A 24,757-nucleotide genomic window follows, 5' to 3' on the forward strand; every position below is an offset into this window, starting at 1 on the left:
ATTCTGAGTCGTTTTATGCTTTATGGATAAAATAATTCACGGTAATCGCGAATATGAAAAATAATCGCGAATATGAAAAATACCCACGGCACCCCCGACGATCGATCACGGCACCCTAGGGTGCCGCGGCACCCCGGTTGAGAATCACTGGTCTAAGGAATCTGGCTTTCTTTTCAAGTTCTGAAGTTAATAGTTTATCTATGTTGTTTCTGATGTCTTTTATTTTTGATCTTAAGTCAGAATTTAAAGTAATTTTATGTTCATTTTCCAATATTTCAAGTTTTCTTTTTTCTTTCTGGTATGTTTCTAGCTTAGCTTTTTTGAGTGCTGCAGTCTTGGAAATGAGCTTTCCCCTTATAACCGCTTTTAAGGCATCCCATAAAATAGTTGGGTTAACCTCTTCGTTATCGTTTTCATCCAGATATTTTATTATATTGTTTTTAATTTCTTCCTTGATAAGTTTATTGTTCAAAAGATCTACGTTACGTCTCCTTAAAGTATTACGTACTCTAGAATTAAGATTTAGTTTCATTGTCAACAAGGAATGATCAGACAGAATTGTCTCTTCAATTTTACATTCTCGTATTCTGTATAGATCTACTTTATTCATGAAAATATAATCAGTTCGAGAATAACTTTTGTTTGGTGCGGAGTAATGCGTATAACCTCTTTTATCTGGGTTCAATTCCTGCCAAGTATCTGCAATCCCAAATTCCTCAAGACAGGTTTTAAATTTTTTTGTGACAGGATTTTTTAACTTTTTATTATTTGTGGTTTTGAGCTTGTGGTTCATCGGTATATTGAAATCACCACCCCAAATCAGTATTCCTTCTGATTCTGCAACTATTTGATTGGTGAGATTTGTAAAAAAAAAAAAGAAGCTTGCCACTATTAGGCGGGGCATAAATATTAACCATTGTAATTTTTTCATTTTCTAGTAAGCCTTTTACAGTAATATATCTTCCTTCCTTATCACTAATTTCCTGGGCGCACTCAAATTTTACAGTATTATGCACAAGTATTGTTACTCCTCTTTTGCATCCATGTCTAAAAGTACTGTAATACAGTTTAGTATAACCAAATCCCTTTAATTTGTCATTTTCTTGTCTGTATAGATGAGTTTCTTGTAAATAAACAATTTGTGCTTTTTCTTTCTTAAGCATAGACATGACTTTCTTTCATTTTATAGGGTTATTCAGACCATTTACATTCAGCGACACTATCTTAATGTTATTATCCATTATTTATAACATGTCAAGAGTACCCTTTGTTTCCTTCCCCATGACCCAAACAACAGGGAAAAAAAAGAAAAAAGAGAAACCTGAACATCATGAACACAGAACAGTTGAACTTCCAAAAAGAGGGATTACACAAATCCCTGTTGGTCCCTGTTGGTGCGGTGAGGGTATAGCACCACTTACTTGCGGAGGCCCTCTCTAGTAAAAGAAAATCCCAAACCTGTGGTAATCCTCCCATACTAGAAATGTCCAACATTTAGTGAGGCCGTAGTTGGTGCTCTTAACATTTTTATCCAGTTTCTCAACTAAACCTATCAATATTTTAACAAATTAAGTGTTTTTGTCTCTTAAACAACCTGTATTGTTTTAACTCACTTCACATCCACGTCCTTTATTATGAAATAATTTAAAATTATAAAATTAAATTGTTAAATTATAAGATAACTTTCATATCTGCCTTGTTTACATGTATATACTTATTTCAAACTGGTTGACGTTGAAACTCAGTGAGCTTCTCCTTAGCACGATGTCCCACGCTGTCTCCCACACACCTCCACGGAATCAACTCCTCCAGTCTCTCCTCCGCTGCTTTACACCGATCCGCTCTCTTCATCCACGTTAGTTTAAGTCCTCTCCTAATCAAATCCTGCGCCGCCTCGTCCGCACTGTCATAGATCTGTAGTCCAGAGTCCCAAAACACTCATCTTTGTGTATGGTGTCTGAAATCTAATGCCCCTTTCTTTCAATGCAGCTTTTATTGGGCCATATGCCTTGCGTTTTTTAATAATATCAGACGCATAGTCATTGTCAAAATACAGCCGTTTGCCATCAATCTCAATCTTCGTTTGCCATGCCTTTCTGAGCACCATTTCTTTGACTTGAAACTGCAAAAAGTGAACAATTATCGATCTTGGTGCTGCTGGAGGGGCCGGTTTCGGGATCAGTGCTCTATGGGCTCGCTGTATTTGGAGCTGGACTCCGTCTGGTAGCTTAATGTGTGTATTTATCAGCTCTGACACAAAGTCCATGACAGATTTGCCCTCTTTTCTTCTACAACGCCATATATTTGCAGATTATTTCTTCTACCATGGCTCTCCAAGGCTACAGTCTTCTCCTGCATATCGTTGTTTTGTCTAATCGAGGAAAGCAGTGTTTCTTTCATCACTACACATGCAGCTTCCAGATCTTTATTGCGTGACTGGGCGTCGGCGATGTTAGCTTTCTGGCTCTCAAAGTTTTGTAACATCTTGTCCTTAAACTCTCTGAAGTCATCTTACATAGTCTTCCGCATTTCGTCTTTAAAGCCACCGAGCTCCTGCTTTATGTCTCTCTTGAAATCCAATATCTCTTTCATGAGTGAGGAGATGCTTGCTAACAGTGTATCTTGCTTGGTATTGGCGGTAGCCTCCTCCGTGCTAACATTAGCATCTTCCTCGCTTACATCTGCGCTATCTTCGACGTTGTCGTTTACCTTCGCTGTTTTCCCGTCAGGTCTGCAAGGCTTAGGCATTTTCCTCCTTTACAATTTAATGCACTTTGTATTTGAAGTATTCGTGTATCTCCAGGAGGTATTTTTCGACACCGACTCGGGGGAGCTCTTTACATTGCGTCCATCTTGGGTCCACCCCACTAGGAAGTCCTCTGTCTCTGCCATGTAGACTTTAAAGGTCTTAATATGTCCATTTTATGGTGAAATGAACAAGTTTACACTTGCAAAATAAAAGACAAGAAGGATGTCATATCTGGAAGTGTTTGTCAGGCATGTACAGTCAGACATGCACGTAAACCAGCAGGTAAACACTTGGTACCAGTCCAAAGATATAACAGTGGGGGGGCATCTATAGCAGCCACAGAAGTGCTATCAGATGAAAGCAGATGCGTTCTTCCAAATACCATTGAGCTTCTCAGCGGCGCTTGCTAATCTCAGTCGCATGTTGGTGGCACATCTGCAGGGCAGGGTCAACTGTAGGGCAGGCACTGACATCTCTGAGTCCCACTGCTTCCTATTCTGGGGAGAGGCACCTGTCTGATTTTGCGTAATATCGAATAATTCAATTGAATTTAGGTGTCATATTAAACAAATAATTTGTTGTTCTTTTAACTTATGCAAATACTGTCATTAAATGCTCAAAGGGGTCAGTCCAATGGGACAGTACAGCAGTCATATATTAGGACTGCTCCATCACATGCCATGACTGCGATGGTACAAGGTGTCGGTTTGGAGAAATGCAGAGTTTCAATCCCTCTGTAAGCAGGCCCAGGGTCAGAACAACACTGGTGAAGAATGGTGAGTAACCTACTGAAAGTTTCCTCAAATTAATGTCTCCTTGTCTACCTTCACAGTCATTATAGCTCACTTTCTCAGCTCCTTATGCAGCCCAGAACTACAATTAACCTATTAACTACGGTTTCTGTGGATGATATTCAAAGTTCTTTCAGAAATGAAACATCTGCACCTGGAAACCTGGTGACTCCAGGGTAATCCCTGGGAAATTTCAGGGCCTGGTCACAGAAGAACTCCATATTCCATTCATGTCATTATTTGTATCCCTGGCTATACATCTTCCAGCTTGGTTGCATGGAAACTGAAATAGTCTGACCCTGGATGTGGACACTGCACAGAAGGCAGTCTGTAGTTCATAGTCTGTGGTCACAGTGCACAAACCTGACACTTTTATAGATCCTACAGTTCCACACAACTCAAAGTTTTGGAAGGTAGAACCTGAGTATTACTTTTAGCCTAAAACTCCAGAGTCCATGACAAAAAGTTAAAAAAGTAACAAGTGTGCTATACGTTGAGCTAAATGCATGTACTTGTTGAGATGACTCTCTTCCTGCCATACAGCTTCAATCTGGTTCTTGGCATCCTCCTGTGACTGCTCATAACAAGTTCTGAGGAAGGAAAGAAGAAAATTCTATCTCAGCTTTTAACTGAAGCAACAGTATTTAGCAAAATATAAATTGAGGCAAATAGTTTTCCCACCTACAAAGAATGGAGAGGTCTGTAGTTTTTTTTAATTTTTTTTTTTATCATAGATACACTTCAACTGTGAGAGACAAAATCTTAAAAAAAAAAAAAAAAAAAAATCAGAAAATCACTGAGATTTTCAAATAATTTGCATTTTATTGTTTGAAATCAGTATTTGATCACTTACCAACCAGCAAGAATTCTGACTCTCGCAGACCTGTTAGTTTTTCTTTAAGAAAGCTTCCTATTCTGCACTCTTAACCTGTATTAATTGCACCTGTTTGAACTCATCTGTATAAAAGACACCTGTCCACTCAAACAATCACACTCCAACCTATCTACCATTGTCAAGACCAAAGAGCTGTCTAAGGACACCAGGGACAAAACTGCAGACCTGCACAAGGCTGGGATGGGCTACAGGACAACAGGTAAGCAGCTTGGTGAGAAGACAACTGTTGGTGTAATAATTAGAAAATGGAAGAAACACAAGATGACTGTCAGTCTTCCTCGGTCTGGGGCTCCATGGAAGATCTCGCCTCTTGGGGTACGAATGATTGTGAAAAAGCCCAGAACTACATGGGAGGACCTGGTCAATGACTTGAAGAGAGCTGAGACCACAGTCGCAATGATTACATTAGTAACACACTACGCCAACATGGTTTAAAATCCTGCAGGGCAGCGAGGTCCCCCTGCTCATGGATGATTCAGAGGAGGCATGGGAGAAGGTCATGTGGTCAGATGAGACCCAAATAGAGCTGTTTGGTATCAACTCCACTCACTGTGCTTGGAGGAAGAGAACAACCCCAAGAACATTGTCCCAGCTGTGACGCGTGGGGGTGGAAACATCATTTTGGGGGTGTTTTTAGGCAAAGGGGACAGGACGACTGCACAGTATTGAAGAAAGGATGGATGGGGTCATGCATTGCAAGATTTTGGCGAACAACCTCCTCCCCTCAGGAAGAGCATTGAAGATAGGGTATTGTATCACTTCCTGTTCCGGAGCACAGCGGTGTTTTGCTGTATCTGTTAATTTTGGCTCTCTGTTGGGACTGTTTACACAGAGACTGCTACCTGCTGCTTTGGACTTTGAACTAATAGTCTTTTTCAAGACTTTTTTACTTTTTTACCTTTTTATTTTATTTTTTTTTTACTTTTTTACTTGACTCTACTGGTGGTCGGCTCTCACTGCGGTATTGTATCACTTCTTGTTCCGGAGCACAGCGGTGTTTTTCTGTATCTGTTAGCTGTTTGATCTGCGCAGTTAGATTGATCTAGTTATCTAGATTACGATTTGTTTCCCAGTGTAATCTTTACGTGCCTTAACTAAAGCACTCCTTCTGCTGAATCACCTCTAAATTATTTACACATTATTCGCTTTGCGTGTTTTTAGGAATCCGCTAGCTTAGCGTAGCTACTAGCTCTTAGCCGATTTAGCATGGCGGCTTCTCCTGTCTCTCCCGCACTTTTCTGCTCTGGGTGTGAAATGTTTAGTTATTCCTCGGCCTCCTTTAGCAGTAATGGTACTTGTAATAAGTGTAGCTTATTCGTAGCTTTGGAGGCCAGGCTGGGCGAATTGGAGACTCGGCTCCGCACCGTGGAAAATTCTACAGCTAGCAAGGCCCCTGTAGTCGGTGCGGACCAAGGTAGCTTAGCCGCCGTTAGTTCCCCCCTGGCAGATCCCGAGCAGCCGGGAAAGCAGGCCGACTGGGTGACTGTGAGGAGGAAGCGTAGCCCTAAACAGAAGCCCCGTGTACACCGCCAACCCGTTCACATCTTTAACCGTTTTTCCCCACTCGACGATACACCCGCCGAGGATCAAACTCTGGTTATTGGCGACTCTGTTTTGAGAAATGTGAAGTTAGCGACACCAGCAACCATAGTCAATTGTCTTCCGGGGGCCAGAGCAGGCGACATTGAAGGAAATTTGAAACTGCTGGCTAAGGCTAAGCGTAAATTTGGTAAGATTGTAATTCACGTCGGCAGTAATGACACCCGGTTACGCCAATCGGAGGTCACTAAAATTAACATTGAATCGGTGTGTAACTTTGCAAAAACAATGTCGGACTCTGTAGTTTTCTCTGGGCCCCTCCCCAATCAGACCGGGAGTGACATGTTTAGCCGCATGTTCTCCTTGAATTGCTGGCTGTCTGAGTGGTGTCCAAAAAATGAGGTGGGCTTCATAGATAATTGGCAAAGCTTCTGGGGAAAACCTGGTCTTGTTAGGAGAGACGGCAGCCATCCCACTTTGGATGGAGCAGCTCTCATTTCTAGAAATCTGGCCAATTTTCTTAAATCCTCCAAACCGTGACTATCCAGGGTTGGGACCAGGAAGCAGAGTTGTAGTCTTACACACCTCTCTGCAGCTTCTCTCCCCCTGCCATCCCCTCATTACCCCATCCCCGTAGAGACGGTGTCTGCTCCCAGACTACCATAACCAGCAAAAATCTATTTAAGCATAAAAATTCAAAAAGAAAAAATAATATAGCACCTTCAACTGCACCACAGACTAAAACAGTTAAATGTGGTCTATTAAACATTAGGTCTCTCTCTTCTAAGTCCCTGTTGGTAAATGATATAATAATTGATCAACATATTGATTTATTCTGCCTAACAGAAACCTGGTTACAGCAGGATGAATATGTTAGTTTAAATGAGTCAACACCCCCGAGTCACACTAACTGTCAGAATGCTCGTAGCACGGGCCGGGGTGGAGGATTAGCAGCAATCTTCCATTCCAGCTTATTAATTAATCCAAAACCCAGACAGAGCTTTAATTCATTTGAAAGCTTGTCTCTTAGTCTTGTCCATCCAAATTGGAAGTCCCAAAAACCAGTTTTATTTGTTATTATCTATCGTCCACCTGGTCGTTACTGTGAGTTTCTCTGTGAATTTTCAGACCTTTTGTCTGACTTAGTGCTTAGCTCAGATAAGATAATTATAGTGGGCGATTTTAACATCCACACAGATGCTGAGAATGACAGCCTCAACACTGCATTTAATCTATTATTAGACTCTATTGGCTTTGCTCAAAAAGTAAATGAGTCCACCCACCACTTTAATCATATCTTAGATCTTGTTCTGACTTATGGTATGGAAATAGAAGACTTAACAGTATTCCCTGATAACTCCCTTCTGTCTGATCATTTCTTAATAACATTTACATTTACTCTGATGGACTACCCAGCAGTGGGGAATAAGTTTCATTACACTAGAAGTCTTTCAGAAAGCGCTGTAACTAGGTTTAAGGATATGATTCCTTCTTTATGTTCTCTAATGCCATATACCAACACAGTGCAGAGTAGCTACCTAAACTCTGTAAGGGAGATAGAGTATCTCGTCAATAGTTTTACATCCTCATTGAAGACAACTTTGGATGCTGTAGCTCCTCTGAAAAAGAGAGCTTTAAATCAGAAGTGTCTGACTCCGTGGTATAACTCACAAACTCGTAGCTTAAAGCAGATAACCCGTAAGTTGGAGAGGAAATGGCGTCTCACTAATTTAGAAGATCTTCACTTAGCCTGGAAAAAGAGTCTGTTGCTCTATAAAAAGCCCTTCGTAAAGCTAGGACATCTTTCTACTCATCACTAATTGAAGAAAATAAGAACAACCCCAGGTTTCTTTTCAGCACTGTAGCCAGGCTGACAAAGAGTCAGAGCTCTATTGAGCTGAGTATTCCATTAACTTTAACTAGTAATGACTTCATGACTTTCTTTGCTAACAAAATTTTAACTATTAGAGAAAAAATTACTCATAACCATCCCAAAGACGTATCGTTATCTTTGGCTGCTTTCAGTGATGCCGGTATTTGGTTAGACTCTTTCTCTCCGATTGTTCTGTCTGAGTTATTCTCATTAGTTACTTCATCCAAACCATCAACATGTTTATTAGACCCCATTCCTACCAGGCTGCTCAAGGAAGCCCTACCATTATTTAATGCTTCGATCTTAAATATGATCAATCTATCTTTGTTAGTTGGCTATGTACCACAGGCTTTTAAGGTGGCAGTAATTAAACCATTACTTAAAAAGCCATCACTTGACCCAGCTATCTTAGCTAATTATAGGCCAATCTCCAACCTTCCTTTTCTCTCAAAAATTCTTGAAAGGGTAGTTGTAAAACAGCTAACTGATCATCTGCAGAGGAATGGTCTATTTGAAGAGTTTCAGTCAGGTTTTAGAATTCATCATAGTACAGAAACAGCATTAGTGAAGGTTACAAATGATCTTCTTATGGCCTCGGACAGTGGACTCATCTCTGTGCTTGTTCTGTTAGATCTCAGTGCTGCTTTTGATACTGTTGACCATAAAATTTTATTACAGAGATTAGAGCATGCCATAGGTATTAAAGGCACTGCGCTGCGGTGGTTTGAATCATATTTGTCTAATAGATTACAATTTGTTCATGTAAATGGGGAATCTTCTTCACAGACTAAAGTTAATTATGGAGTTCCACAAGGTTCTGTGCTAGGACCAATTTTATTCACTTTATACATGCTTCCCTTAGGCAGTATTATTAGACGGTATTGCTTAAATTTTCATTGTTACACAGATGATACCCAGCTTTATCTATCCATGAAGCCAGAGGACACACACCAATTAGCTAAACTGCAGGATTGTCTTACAGACATAAAGACATGGATGACCTCTAATTTCCTGCTTTTAAACTCAGATAAAACTGAAGTTATTGTACTTGGCCCCACAAATCTTAGAAACATGGTGTCTAACCAGATCCTTACTCTGGATGGCATTACCCTGACCTCTAGTAATACTGTGAGAAATCTTGGAGTCATTTTGATCAGGATATGTCATTCAAGTGCATATTAAACAAATATGTAGGACTGCTTTTTTGCATTTACGCAATATCTCTAAAATCAGAAAGGTCTTGTCTCAGAGTGATGCTGAAAAACTAATTCATGCATTTATTTCCTCTAGGCTGGACTATTGTAATTCATTATTATCAGGTTGTCCTAAAAGTTCCCTAAAAAGCCTTCAGTTAATTCAAAATGCTGCAGCTAGAGTACTGACGGGGACTAGAAGGAGAGAGCATATCTCACCCATATTGGCCTCTCTTCATTGGCTTCCTGTTAATTCTAGAATAGAATTTAAAATTCTTCTTCTTACTTATAAGGTTTTGAATAATCAGGTCCCATCTTATCTTAGGGACCTCGTAGTACCATATTACCCCAATAGAGCGCTTCGCTCTCAGACTGCAGGCTTACTTGTAGTTCCTAGGGTTTGTAAGAGTAGAATGGGAGGCAGAGCCTTCAGCTTTCAGGCTCCTCTCCTGTGGAACCAGCTCCCAATTCAGATCAGGGAGACAGACACCCTCTCTACTTTTAAGATTAGGCTTAAAACTTTCCTTTTTGCTAAAGCTTATAGTTAGGGCTGGATCAGGTGACCCTGAACCATCCCTTAGTTATGCTGCTATAGACGTAGACTGCTGGGGGGTTCCCATGATGCACTGTTTCTTTTTCTTTTGCTCTGTATGCACCACTCTGCATTTAATCATTAGTGATCGATCTCTGCTCCCCTCCACAGCATGTCTTTTTCCTGGTTCTCTCCCTCAGCCCCAACCAGTCCCAGCAGAAGACTGCCCCTCCCTGAGCCTGGTTCTGCTGGAGGTTTCTTCCTGTTAAAAGGGAGTTTTTCCTTCCCACTGTAGCCAAGTGCTTGCTCACAGGGGGTCGTTTTGACCGTTGGGGTTTTACATAATTATTGTATGGCCTTGCCTTGCAATATGGAGCGCCTTGGGGCAACTGTTTGTTGTGATTTGGCGCTATATAAAAAAAATTGATTGATTGATTGATAGGTGGTGGTTGGGTCTTCCAGCATGACAATGACCCGAAACACACAGGTGGGCAGGTGATGGTGTCGTGGTTAAGCGTTGGGCTTCAGACCAGAGGATCCTTGGTTCAAATCCCAGCCTGACTGGAAAATCACTATTGACCCTTGGGCAAGGTACTTAATCCCCAGTTGCTCCCGGTATATAGTGAGGACCTTGCATGGCAGCAGCCTGCCATCGGTGTGTGAGTGTGTTTGTGTAAATGGGTGAATACGAGGCATAATTATAAAGTGCTTTGAGCATCTGATGCAGATGGAAAAGCGCTGTATAATTGCAGTCCATTTACCATTTACAGCCAGGGCAACTAAGGAGTGGCTCTGTAAGAAGCATTTCAAGGTCCCGAAGTGGCCTCGCCAGTCTCCAGACCTGAACTCAATAGAAAATCTTTAGAGGGAGCTAAAACTCAAAACCTGAAAAATCTGGAGAAGATCTGTGTGGAGGAATGGACCAAAATCCCTACTGCAGTGTGTAAATTTATCCAAGAATTACAAGAAACGTCTGACCTCTGTAATTGCAAACAAAGGTTTCTGTTCCAAATATTGAAGTCTGTTTTTCTGTTGGATCAACTACTTATTTCATGCAATAAAATGCAAGTGATTTCCTGAATTTATTTTTTAGATTATGTCTCTCACAGTTGAAGTGTACCGCCAATAAAAATCCTCTCCATTCTTTGCAGGTGGGAAAAGTTGTAAAATCAACAACAACAAATTACAAATGTTCTGGCCATACCTGTGACTTGAAATAAACTACTTATACTCTGGAATAAATCAGAAACAACATAACTTAGACGTGTCTATCTTACTTTATTAGTTTGTACATGTCCTCCAAGTATCCACCCCAGACAGCTGCAGTGTAATAGTAATCTCCTTGTCCAGCTGGAATGTAGGCTCTGGACTCAGGACGACGCTCATATGGAAAGGCATCCCTCTTTGTGTTCTGAGTAATAGAAATAATGAATGAATGAATAAATAAATACAACAAGCCAGAGAGGCCATGAAGACCCTGTGATTAGGAACAAGGATTCACAGGCAACTTGGACCTCTGTCTTTATTTTATTATTTTTGTTTTCTCATGTTAAAAAATGCCAGTATTTACCAAAATAAAAGGTTCACTGGTCCTTACTTGTATCAATCTGAAGCCAGAATTCAAATATGAACATACAGCCATTTTTAGGAAGCTTACTTAGGAAGCTACTGGTAATTTTGCAGACTCACACATTCACTTGACTCATTGACTGACAGACTGCGTGCCACATGGATGTTATTACCAGTGGTGGCACAGCTAACCGGAAAGTCAGCTTTGACAACCACTAATCGGCCAACTGAAAAGTTAACTTTTATAGCGCTAAACCCATAAAAAATTAACGGAAGCTCCAGCTAGCTTTTAGTATTGGCTTGGCACATTATCAGCAACTGCTAAACTTGTTTCAACTTTCAGCATGCAGAAGCTTCTGAGTAAATTCAATGCAGCACTTACGAGGTCTGTCCATAAAGTATAGGTCCTTTTAATTTTTTCAAAAACTATATGGATTTCATTCATATGTTTTAACGTCAGACATGCCTGAACCCTCGTGCGCATGCGTGAGTTTTTCCACGCCTGTCGGTGACGTCATTCGCCTGTGAGCACTCCTTGTGGGAGGAGTCGTCCAGCCCCTCGTCGGAATTCCTTTGTCTGAGAAGTTGCTGAGAGACTGGCGCTTTGTTTGATCAAAATTTTTTCTAAACCTGTGAGACACATCGAAGTGGACACGGTTCGAAAAATTTAAGCTGGTTTTCAGTGAAAATTTTAATGGCTGATGAGAGATTTTGAGGTGATACTGTCGCTTTAAGGACTTCCCACGGTGCGAGACGTCGCGCAGCGCTCTCAGGCGCCATCATCAGCCTGTTTCAAGCTGAAAACCTCCACATTTCAGGCTCTATTGATCCAGGACGTCATGAGAGAACAGAGAAGTTTCAGAAGTCATCGGTTTCAGCATTTTATCCGGATATTCCACTGTTAAAGGAGATTTTTTTAATGAAAGACGTGCGGGCGGATTGCAGCGTCGGCTCGCAGCCGCCGCGACGCTCCGCCACAGGAAAAACACCTCTGTTGGAAGCCTTAAGAACAAGTTGGAACATGTCCAGCTGTTAAACAATTTCTCATATACTCACTCCACTGAAAGCCATCAAAAGCCGCCTGGATTTTACAAATGGTTATCAACACGGAGGTGTTTTTCCTGTGCCGCTGCACCGCGCCGGCTGCGTCCCGACGCGCGGACCCGTCTGCACGTCTTTCATTAAAAAAATCTCCTTTAACAGTGGAATATCCGGATAAAATGCTGAAACCGACGACTTCTGAAACGTCTCTGTTCTCTCATGACATCCTGGATCAATAGAGCCTGAAATGTGGAGGTTTTCAGCTTGAAACAGGCTGATGATGGCGCCTGAGAGTGCTGAGCGACGTCTCGCACCGTGGGAAGTCCTTAAAGCGACAGTATCACCTCAAAATCTCTCATCAGCCATTAAAATTTTCACTGAAAACCAGCTTAATTTTTCGAACCGTGTCCACTTCGATGTGTCTCACAGGTTTAGAAAAAATTTTGATCAAACAAAGCGCCAGTCTCTCAGCAACTTCTCAGACAAAGGAATTCCAACGAGGGGCTGGACGACTCCTCCCACAAGGAGTGCTCACAGGCGAATGACGTCACCGACAGGCGTGGAAAAACTCACGCATGCGCACGAGGGTTCAAGCATGTCTGACGTAAAAACATATGAATGAAATCCATATAGTTTTTGAAAAAAATAAAAAGGACCTATACTTTATGGACAGACCTCGTATGTCTTAAAACACCCTGTCGGCTGCTGCAAAGACATCTCACTTACCTTTCACGGTGGCAGAGTAGATCAAACGGAAGGCACTTTCCCTCATGGCTTCATTTGTAAACAGACTATTCCGGACAGTTTATCAACACATTAACAGCAACTCTGTCATTTTCACAAAGTGAACATATCGCACTTTTAAAGAAATGCGTGAATTCTGAAGGTTTGACAATTAAACCGACACAAGCGCCACAAGTCATTATGGGAAATCAGACTATTCTTATCACCCCCCGTCAAAATGCATAGAACACTGCCATCTACTAGATGGGAGTGTGAAAAGTGGCCAACATGCTGTCACACTTCACAAACAGAATTTTCAGGTTTGCAAATGTTACAAATGGAAAAATGACGTATCTACAAATACACATCTATTTGCAAAAAACAACACAAGTTACAAATCTGAAATTTGTTTGTGAAACACAAAACACATTTGCATGTACACACTGTTTTTTCAAGCAGACACTGTCGATCACAATGCACTGCAGCAGTGCGTTATGAGAGTTCGGGGTTAGTTTGATTTTTATTATTGTAGTACATGTTAGTTTAGGAGGGTTGCTAGTTTTATAGATTTGTTGTGTTTTTATAGTTCAAGGAATGTAGATAGTTTGGTGAAGAGTGATGCTTTGACCATGAGTAAAAACACCGTTGCAATTTATCTCTTTTTCCACCATCTGCGCTGCTATGGTGAAAGTAAATTACTTTCTCTCTGTCCGTCCAGCTGCATTGGCAGCCGACCCACCTCCTTCTGCTGGTGGAGGGTGGAGGGCTAAGTTCCTTATCGCAGCCTGGTTGTTGCAAAACACCCAATAGACAGGAGTTAATGTTTGGTTTTAGGGTTTACAAATGTTTTTGACCATTTGGTCTTACTCACTATGCCAGCAAAGAAATGTTAGTGGACTGAAAGTTAACAGAACTAAAGTCAGTGGAAGCTAATTAATCTGCTGATGTTTTCAAAATTAACTGAAAACATACATACATGTCAACCCCTTTGAGGGTCCACCTGTATAACCAAGTGAGAAAATCCATAAAATCAACACAAAATCCTTATAACCTCCAAATCACACCAAAAAACAGTTTTATTACAGTACACACAACTGCATAGTGGTATCACATAACTGGGCTTTTGTCCACATAGTTGCCACAGTGACATTAAAGTCAGGATCATTAGTATTTCCTCCACAGTTGAATTTCAAACAATAGAGATCTAGTATTCATGCTTCAAGCTGAATTTGATAGAACTGAATGTGCCAAATTTAGTTATTTTTTACAGAAACAAGAACTGTGTGTCAGTAGTGGAAATACATTAATAAAATGAAAAATAAATCGAATATAATGAACAAAATAAAACATACCTCAGAACTTCATCAAGTGTATCGAAAATCGCCTCGCCAGTGCCAATGTTGCAGACTGGCATGTCGATGATCCTTGACTTGCCCCTGTGTTTATTAGGGATGGGTATCGATAAGATTTTATTCATATCGATACCATTATCAATTCCGCTTATTGATCTGATTCCTTATCAATATCTCTTGTGAATTTTTTGTGCACTAAAAGTAGGCTTTACAGGTTTTCTATGTCAGCAGGTCAAAGAGCTTTTTCTTGTTGTGCACCCGCTCTGTGGAATGGTCTTCGTGCGACTGTGAGACAGTCGGAGTCTGTGGACATTTTTAAGTCAAGACCTAAAGCCTATTTTTATCCTCTTTCTTATGAATAGTTTTTATTTTTTATCTGTTTTATTCTTTTACTTCTGTTTTTAATTATGTATTCAAATTTTTTAATTTTTATTTATTTTATTTTTTTATGTTGAACTGTTCTATGTGAGGCGCCTTGAGACGGATTTTATTGTGATTTGGTGCTTTATAAGCCGATTAAATTGAAATTGAAAAAACATTTTATTTTATTTATTTTGGGAGAAAAAAAAACGTTTTAATGTAGTAGTTGTAGTTTCTTGTTTGTAAGAGGTGTCAGTTTATTTAAAGCGGCAATTCATTTTGAAGATGTTAATTCCGACCGGACTCTCTCGGCAGAGAGCCCTGCAGTGTTTGGAGCTGTGCCAACAGAACGGAGGATGATTCTCGTTTGACTGCAAAAAAAAACATGAGTTCCAGTTACTGACTTTAATCCACAAAAAAGTGACTCACGATATTTTAATGGCTTTGAGAGGGGTTAAGAAGCGGACTTGCCGTTTTTGAAGAGCAGTGAATCAAAGAACCAACAAACTAGTGGATTGAAGCATTGCTTCAATGGTTCACGCTTCAGAGGGAGTCACGCTGCAGAAACGGTTGATTACAGACCCACTGCAGCCCAAACCCTGAATATCTGTAAGACTATATTCTACATCTGTATGACTCTGAAACTCAGAAAAATCTGTATAATTTATGGACAATCCGTATAGGTTGACATGTATGAAGATAATCCGCTAATGAAAAAGTTAGCTTTGCTAATTAGCGTTTAGCAGAACTGTGTCCACCACTGGTTTTTACATATCAACATTTTGTTTGTCCTCACTGGCCGGGGTCCAGTGATGTGGCACAAGTATCCATCCCCTGACTTGTCTGAAGAAGACTGGCTGTAAAAGTGATGGCTTATATTAAGGGGTAACTTACTTATTCACACCATCATTTTGGCTTTTTTGGTTTTTATTTGATTTAATTAATTATGAGGATTACTTTTCCCTGCATGTTCAAAAGGCATAATTTTATAAATTTTAAGATAAAAAAGCCTGAGTTATTATTTTTTTTTTTGAGGTCTTAAAAAATTTCAAACATTTAAAAGCTCAGAGGTGCACAAACTTTTCACAGCATCATATAATGTTTTGAACCTCAAAACTAATGTTTTTACTCTTTTTGGTGAGTGGAGTAGGGGTCTTAATTACATTTTATTTTGTGTAATTTGAACCATGAATGATGGAAAATTCAAAACATAGTTCAGGAGAATTTTTTAAAGCAATGGTCTGAAGGTCAAGAAAGTGTTCACCATCTTTGGCTGTTCAGGCAAATCTGCCTCATATTTCTTCCTTTTATCTCCCATTTTTGACTGATGACACATTAACACCACACCAGTCTCCAACTTCATGCAGTTTTGTTGAAGGAAATAGTTTACAGTGTTTAATCCTGCAGCCTACAGAAAAATGGCTGGCTACTTTTACTCTGACAGAGACTCTGACTGTATGTTGTTTACCAGTGTACCTTATATTCACATTGATACATTTACATGAGATGAAACACTTTCATGAAAACAATAACTGTAAGAAAGAGAGCAAAACCTGGTAGTACGCTCGGTGAAGTACAGCAGACAGTCGGCTTAGAGATTCGGCCCCAAAACGAGCATAGAAGACACTATCAATGTCCATCATAAACAGGTAGTCCGCTTCATCTCGAATCTGAAAACAATGCAGTTGAGTTGTTAAGACTGATGGTATTGACAAGATGTGATATTTCACACATTCTAACTGAAGTTTCACTTAAATGTTGACATTCTGATGATATATTCACTAACTATGACATATTTCCAACATGAGTTCGCTAAATATGCACTAAAAAATTCAGAGCTCCTCTTCAAAAAGACAATCTAAAAGAAAAAAAAAAACGAAACTCCACTGCTATGCTGTCACTTCTTATTAGGGTTCAGATGGCAAATGAAAATCATGATTTGACAAGACAGCTATTGAATAGCTGATGACAAATCTCGACAACTAATTTATAATGATCAGTGAAACTACAAATTACTTTGATTTAAAACAAACTGCAGAAAATCAAGTTGAAAACATGGTATTAAACACAGTAAGCTCCATGAAACAGTACAACCCCTGGCAAAAATTATGGAATCACCGGCCTCGGAGGGTGTTCATTCAGTTGTTTAATTTTGTGAAAAAAAAGCAGATCGCAGACATGACACAAACTAAAGTCATTTCAAATGGCAACTTTTCTGGCTTTAAGAACCACTATAAGAATCAGGAAAAAAAGATTGTGGCAGTCAGTAATGGTTACTTTTTTAGACCAGCAGAGGAAAAAATTATGGAATCATGAAAAACAAAAGAACGCTCCAACACATCACTAGTATTTTGTTGCACCACCTCTGGCTTTTCTAACAGCTTGCAGTCTCTGAGGCATGGACTTAATGAGTGACAAACAGTACTCCTTCATCAATCTGGATCCAACTTTCTCTGATTGCTGTTGCCAGATCAGCTTTGCACATTGAAGCATTGTCATGGACCATTTTCTTCAACTTCCACCAAAGATTTTCAATTGGATTAAGATCCGGACTATTTGCAGGCCATGACATTGACCCTATATGTCTTTTTGCAGAGGAATGTTTTCAGTTTTTTGCTCTATGGCAAGATGCATTATCATCTTGAAAAATGATTTCATCATCCCCAAACATCCTTTCAATTGATGGGGTAAGAAAAGTGTCCAAAATATCAGCGTAAACTTGTGCATTTATTGATGATGTAATGACAGCCCCCAGGCCTTTACCTGACATGCAGCCCCATATCATCGACTGTGGAAATTTACATGTTCTCTTCAGGCAGTCATCTTTATAAATCTCATTGGAACAGCACCAAACAAAAGTTCCAGCATCATCACCTTGCCCAATGCCAGATTCGAGATTCATCACTGAATATGACTTTCATCCAGTCATCCACAGTCCACAATTGCTTTTCCTTAGCCCATTGTAACCTTGTTTTTTTCTGTTTAGGTGTTAATGATGGCTTCATTTAGCTTTTCTGTATGTAAATCCCATTTCCTTTAGGCGGTTTCTTACAGTTTGGTCACAGACGTTGACTCCAGTTTCCTCCCATTCGTTCCTCATTGTTGTGCATTTTGGATATTTGAGGACATATTGCTTTAAGTTTTCTGTCTTGACGCTTTGATGTCTTCCTTGGTCTACCAGTATGTTTGCCTTTTAACAACCTTCCCCCGTTGTTTGTATTTGGTCCAGAGTTTAGACACAGCTGACTGTGAACAACCAACATCTTTTGCAACATTGCGTGATGATTTTACCCTCTTTTAAGAGTTTGATAATCCTCTCCTTTGTTTCACTTGACATCTCTCATGTTGGAGCCATGATTCATGTCAGTCCACTTGGTGCAACAGCTCTCCAAGGTGTGATCACTCATTTTTAGATGCAGACTAACGAGCAGATCTGATTTGATGCAGGTGTTAGTTTTGGGATGAAAATTACAGGGTGATTCCTAATTTATTCCTCAGAATTGAGTGAATCCATATTTTTTCCCTCTGCTTCGTCTAAAAAAGTAACCATTACTGACTCCCAACAATTTTTTTTTTTTCCTGATTTCTTAAAGCCAGAAAGTTGCCATTTGAAATGACTTTAGTTTTGTGTCATGTCTGTGATCTGCTTTTTCTACAAAATTAAACACTGAATGAACATCCTCCGAGGCCGGTGATTCCATAATTATTGCCAGGGGTTGTATTTGTGGGTACAACTTGATGAAAGACATTTATTCAAAGCTTAGTGCACGATGTCAGTGGATGCTGGCCTGTACTGGGTAATGTTTTATTTCTGTCCTCAGTGTGACAGTCTATGCAAGGGTACCCCTGTTTCTGTTTCTTTCATGTGGTTAGGTGATGGTGTAATGTTTAAGCAGTGGGCTTGAGACCAAAAGGATTCTAATTTCTATCCCCCACCTAGCTGGAAAATCGTGAAGGGCCTTTGGGCAAGACCTTAATCCCCAAGATGCTTCCGATGTGTAACAAGCATCTTGCATGGCCGCACCCTGACATCGGTGGGTGAATGCGAGGCATTACTGTAAAGTCCTTTAAGCATCTGATATATTTGAAAAACCGCTATATAAATGCAGTCCATTTTCCATAAAAAAAAAAAAGATTTTGTATTTGATCCTTTGTTAGTGGCAGTGACATCACTTACCTGCTTGTCAATCAGAATGGCTGCCCATTTCATCCTACCAAGAACTACATCCTGCCAGCGAACGGCAGAAGGAACAGGGACGACTGTGATGTTCCGACCCCACACAATGCCACCTGACCAGCCGCAAAACAAATCAAACAAAACTAATTTTAATGATGCCCCTTAAGAACATTCAACATTCTTACTTGTGTGAAGCTCCTTGAGGCAACTTTGTTGTGATTTGGCGGTATTAAAATCAATCAAAACCTAATGTTAGGTTTTACACATAGGCAGGGCGCTTTACGATTGTCATATTCGGTCTTTCTTGGCACATTCCTGACATTCTTAACATGACTTAACACATCTGAATAGGTTTCTTAATGATGGTCTCGGTGCATGATTTTCATGGAGCATGTTTTTGGCTGTCCAAAAATCTTCCACAAATGTCACCCACCACCCTCAGTTTGCCTCATGTCGTGGAGGTTGCAGCTGTGTGTTGATCGGTCTTGATTAGTGGTGATCCTCAATAGAGCATGATCGCATTCTTCTCTGAAGTGCCATAGTATTAAAGGCACGCTGCGGTGGTTTGAATCATATTTGTCTAATAGATTACAATTGTTCATGTAAATGGGGAATCTTCTTCACAGACTAAAGTTAATTATGGATTCCACAAGGTCTGTGCTAGGACCAATTTTATTCACTTTATACATGCTTTCCTTAGGCATTATTAACGGTATGCTTAAATTTCATTGTTACGCAGATGATACCCAGCTTTATCTATCCATGAAGCCAGAGGACACACACCAATTAGCTAAACTGCAGGATTGTCTTACAGACATAAAGACATGGATGACCTCTAATTTCCTGCTTTTAAACTCAGATAAAACTGAAGTTATTGACTTGGCCCCACAAATCTTAGAAACATGGTGTCTAACCAGATCCTTACTCTGGATGGCATTACCCTGACCTCTAGTAATACTGTGAGAAATCTTGGAGTCATTTTGATCAGGATATGTCATTCAAAGCGCATTTTAAACAAATATGTAGGACTGCTTTTTTGCATTTACGCAATACTCTAAAATCAGAAAGGTCTTGTCTCAGAGTGATGCTGAAAAACTAATTCATGCATTTATTCCTCTAGGCTGGACTATTGTAATTCATTAATCAGGTTGTCCTAAAAGTTCCCTAAAAAGCCTTCAGTTAATTCAAATGCTGCAGCTAGAGTACTGACGGGGACTAGAAGGAGAGAGCATATCTCACCCATATTGGCCTCTCTTCATTGGCTTCCTGTTAATTCTAGAATAGAATTAAAATTCTTCTTCTTACTATAAGGTTTGAATAATCAGGTCCCATCTTATCTTAGGGACCTCGTAGTACCATATTCACCCCAATTAGAGCGCTTCGCTCTGCAGACTGCAGGCTTACTTGTAGTTCCTAGGGTTTTGTAAGAGTAGAATGGGAGGCAGAGCCTTCAGCTTTCAGGCTCCTCTCCTGTGGAACCAGCTCCCAATTCAGATCAGGGAGACAGACACCCTCTCTACTTTTAAGATTAGGCTTAAAACTTTCCCTTTTTGCTAAAGCTTATAGTAGGGCTGGATCAGGTGACCCTGAACCATCCCTAGTTATGCTTGCTGTAGACGTAGACTGTGGGGGGTTCCCATGATGCACTGTTTCTTTCTCTTTTTGCTCTGTATGCACCACTCTGCATTTAATCATTAGTGATCGATCTCTGCTCCCTCCACCGCATGTCCTTTTTCCTGGTTCTCTCCCTCAGCCCCAACCAGTCCCAGCAGAAGACTGCCCCTCCCTGAGCCTGGTTCTGCTGGAGGTTTCTTCCTGTTAAAGGGAGTTTTTCCTTCCCACTGTAGCCAAGTGCTGCTCAAGGGGGTCGTTTTTGACCTGTTGGGTTTTACATTATTATTGTATGGCCTTGCCTCTACAAATAAAGCGCCTTGGGGCAACTGTTTGTTGTGATTTGGCGCTATATAAAAAATTGATTGATTGATTGACATGCTCACAATAAACCCTGCTGCACTGCGTTCAGTTTCATTGCTGCAGTATGCTGGAATACAGTGACACCAAGTCAGCTAAAGGTTTCGTTTCAATGCTCATCAGCGCGCTCCTGCAGGTGTTCCACTGCTGCTGCTGTCCCTGATATTTGGGAAAATGTGCAAGAGAGGCTGCGTGGAGACACATCTGGCTCTCTCCGTCTTCTCTCTGCCACTTCATGGCACAGAGCCCAACTAAGCATGCAGTCATAAAGTTTGCTGTGGATTTTGAGGAGCAAACTGGAGTGGTCTGACTTGTTCAGCAACTGATGGATGAATATGGGTGGGTGTGTGTGTGGAGACAAGTCGCCTCATTCACAACGTGACAGAACGCAATAGCGCACAACAGTGCAGAACATTATTCTTGACCGTGCGTAATGGTTCCTTATACAGTAGTGTTCAGAATAATAGTGCTATGTGACTAAAAAGATTAATCCAGGTTTTGAGTATGTTTCTTATGTTACATGGGGAAACAAGGTACCAGTAGATTCTCACAAATCCAACAAGACCAAGCATCGATATGCACACTCTTAAGGCTATGAAATTGGGCTTTAAGTAAAAAAAAAAAGTAGAAAAGGGGGTGTTCACAATAATAGTAGCATCTGTTGTTGACGCTACAAACTCAAAACTATTATGTTCAAACTGCTTTTTAGCAATCCTGTGACTCACTAAACTAGTATTTAGTTGTATAAACACAGTTTTTCATGATTTCTTCACATCTGCGAAGCATTAATTTTGTTGGTTTGGAACCAAGATTTTGTCATTTACTAGAGTGCTTGGGGTCATTGTCTTGTTGAAACCCCATTTCAAGGGCATGTCCTCTTCAGAATAAGGCAACATGACCTCTTCAAGTATTTTGACATATCCAAACTGATCCATGATATCTGGTATGCGATATATAGGCCCAACACCATAGTAGGAGAAACATGCCCAATCATGATGCTTGCACCACCATGCTTCACTGTGAACTGTGGCTTGAATTCAGAGTTTGGAGGTCGTCTCACAAACTGTCCACGGCCCTTGGACTCAAAAAGAACTTTTACTCATCAGTCCATAAAATATTCCTCTATTTCTCCTTAGGCCAGTTGATGTGTTCTTTGTCAAATTGTAACCTCTTCTGCACCTCTTTATTTAACAGAGGGACTTTGCGGGGGATTCTTGCAAATAAATTAGCTTCACACAGGCGTCTTCTAACTGTCACAGCACTTACAGGTAACTCCAGACTGTCTTTGATCATCCTGGAGCTGATCAATGGGTGAGCCTTGCCATTCTGGTTATTCTTCTATCCATTTTGATGGTTGTTTTCCGTTTTCTTTCACGCGTCTTTTTTTTTTTTTTTTTCATTTTAAAGCATTGGAGATCATTGTAGATGAACAGCCTATAATTTTTTGCACCTGCGTATAAGTTTTCCCCTCTCCAATCAACTTTTTAATCAAACTACGCGGTTCTTCTGAACAGTGTCTTGAACGTCCCATTTTCCTCAGGCTTTCAAAGAGAAAAGCATGTTCAACAGGTGCTGGCTTCATCCTTATATAGGGATTCACACCTATTCGTTCCACAAAATTGACGAACTCACTGACTGAATGCCACACTACTATTATGTGTGAACACCCCCTTTTCTACTTTTTTTTACTAATAGCCCAATTTCATAGCCTTAAGAGTGTGCATATCATGAATGCTGGTCTTGTTGGATTTGTGAGAATCTACTGAATCTGGTACCTTGTTTCCCATGTAACAATAAGAAACATACTCAAAACCTGGATTAATTTTTTTTAGTCACATAGCACTACTATTATTCTGAACACAACTGTAATTCACCAGCGACTCATCACATTTGTGATCAGTGGCCAAGAATGTATACTTCATGGCATTCGTGACTTGTCATCTATGTGTAAATGCAGCATAAGTTTATTACCTCTCAAGTCATTGGAAAATTGTTGAAAATCATGTCTTCTCTCTTAGTAACATGCCAATACATTTCTCTGTGAAGAGATCTTGTACATAATGTGAACAACTGTAGAATCTGAATGATCAGAAACTGTGGATTGTTATTATGGATTTATTTTTGTCTCTTGCACATCTGAACAAAATACAAGCTTGCAATATGTGCCAAGAATCAGCCTGCCCATCAGAACATTTGCCATGATATCTCTGTGGGGCTTATGCCCAATCTAGCTAATCTCAGCTCAGCAACAAGCCTTTGCAATCAGCCCATAATTTCATTATGGGCTGATTGCAAAAACATTTTGCTTATTGAGACTGTATTATTTGAGTTAGTTAGGCATGTAAAATTTTGACACATTCACTTCAAGGAAGCCTACTGGCTACCAGAGGAGCTGCAACAGTGCAAGATTGGCCGTTTTAATTATTTATTTATTTTTTGCATTTAACTTATTTTTTCAATCAGCCACATGGGTGTGCAGCCAGTACATTCTGAGTGCCGGTCCAAAGCCCGGATAAATGAGGAGGGTTGCGTCAGGAAGGGCATCCGGCGTAAAACAAGCCAACCCAACTATACAGACTCAGAATCGAATTCCCATACCGGATCGGTCGCGGCCCAGGTTAACATCCGCCACCGGTGCTATTGCCCAACAGGGTGCCGGTTGAAATTGGGCTACTGCTGGGCGAAGACGACGAAGAAAAGGAGGAAAACGTTGCTACGAACAGCGGGAGAAGAAGAAAACTAGAAGGGTGGAAATGAGAGTGGGGACTTTGAATGTGGTAGTATGACTGGTAAAGGGAGAGAGCTAGCTGATATGATGGAGAGGAGAAAGGTAGACATATTGTGTGTGCAAGAGACCAACTGGAAGGGAAGTAAGAGCAGGAGCATCGGCGGTGGGTACAAGTTGTTGTACCATGGTGAGGACAGGAAGAGAAATGGTGTTGGGGTCATTTTAAAGGAGAGTATGTTAAGCGAGTGTCTGACAGGGTGATGTGTAAAGTTGGAAATTGAAGGGGTGATGATGAATATCATCAGTGCATATGCCCCACAGGTAGGTTGTGAGATGGAGAAAGAAGATTTCTGGAGTGTATTAGATGAGGTGTGGAGAGTGTGCCCAAGCATGAAAGATTGGTGATAGGAGCAGACTTCAATGGGCATGTTGGTGAAGGGAACAGAGGTGATGAGGAAGTAATGGGTAGATATGGTATCAAGGATAGGAATGGGGAAGGACAGATGGTAGTTGATTTTGCAAAAAAGATAGAAAGCTGTGGTGAATACCTACTTTAAGAAAAGGAGGAGCACGGGTAACATAAGAGTGGAGGAAGGTGCGCACAGGTGGACTACATTCTTTATAGGAGATGCAAGCTAAAAGAAATCACAGACTTTAAGGTGGTAGCAGGAGAGAGTGTCACTAGACAGCATAGGATGTTTGTTTGTAGGATGACTTTAGAGGTAAAGAAGAAGAGGAGAGTGAGAGCTCAACAAGGATCAGATGGTGGAAGCTGAAGGAGGAAGACTTGTGTGAAATTTAGCGAGCAGGTGAGAGAAGCACTAGTTGGAGGGGAAGCAATTTTGGACAACTGGAAAAGTACTGCAGATGTGGTGAGGGAGACAGCTAGGGCAGTACTGGGTATGACATCTGGACAGTGGAAGGAAGACAAGGAGACTTGGTGGTGGAATGAAGAGGTCCAGGAAAGCATAATCAATCAATCATTTTTTTTATTTTTATATAGCGCCAAATCACAACAAACAGTTGCCCCAAGGCGCTTTATATTGTAAGGCAAGGCCATACAATAATTATGTAAAACCCCAACGGTCAAAACGACCCCTCTGTGAGCAAGCACTGGCTACAGTGGGAAGGAAAAACTCCCTTTTAACAGGAAGAAACCTCCAGCAGAACCCAGGCTCAGGAGGGGGCAGTCTTCTGCTGGGACTGGTTGGGGCTGAGGGAGAGAACCAGGAAAAAGACATGCTGTGGAGGGGAGCAGAGATCG

The 24,757-nt window shown here is 40.6% G+C and overlaps 1 protein-coding gene across 1 annotated transcript in view; it reads right to left on the reverse strand.

The window, feature by feature from the left end:
* Positions 1-18,886, reverse strand: part of LOC117526489 (globoside alpha-1,3-N-acetylgalactosaminyltransferase 1-like) — a 32,316-nt gene extending 13,430 nt beyond the window's left edge. The window contains exons 1-4 of the mRNA XM_034188559.1: positions 18,795-18,886; positions 16,171-16,287; positions 10,850-10,983; positions 4,053-4,130 (exon numbers count right to left, since the gene is read on the reverse strand). Of these exons, the coding sequence (XP_034044450.1) occupies positions 4,053-4,130; positions 10,850-10,983; positions 16,171-16,287; positions 18,795-18,827 (362 nt within the window). The 5' untranslated portion in view covers positions 18,828-18,886. The remainder of the gene's footprint in view (positions 1-4,052; positions 4,131-10,849; positions 10,984-16,170; positions 16,288-18,794) is intronic.
* Positions 18,887-24,757: the final 5,871 nt, after the last annotated feature.

The sequence above is a fragment of the Thalassophryne amazonica genome, chromosome 2 (assembly GCF_902500255.1).
Source record: "Thalassophryne amazonica chromosome 2, fThaAma1.1, whole genome shotgun sequence".
NCBI classification, from domain to species: domain Eukaryota; kingdom Metazoa; phylum Chordata; class Actinopteri; order Batrachoidiformes; family Batrachoididae; genus Thalassophryne; species Thalassophryne amazonica.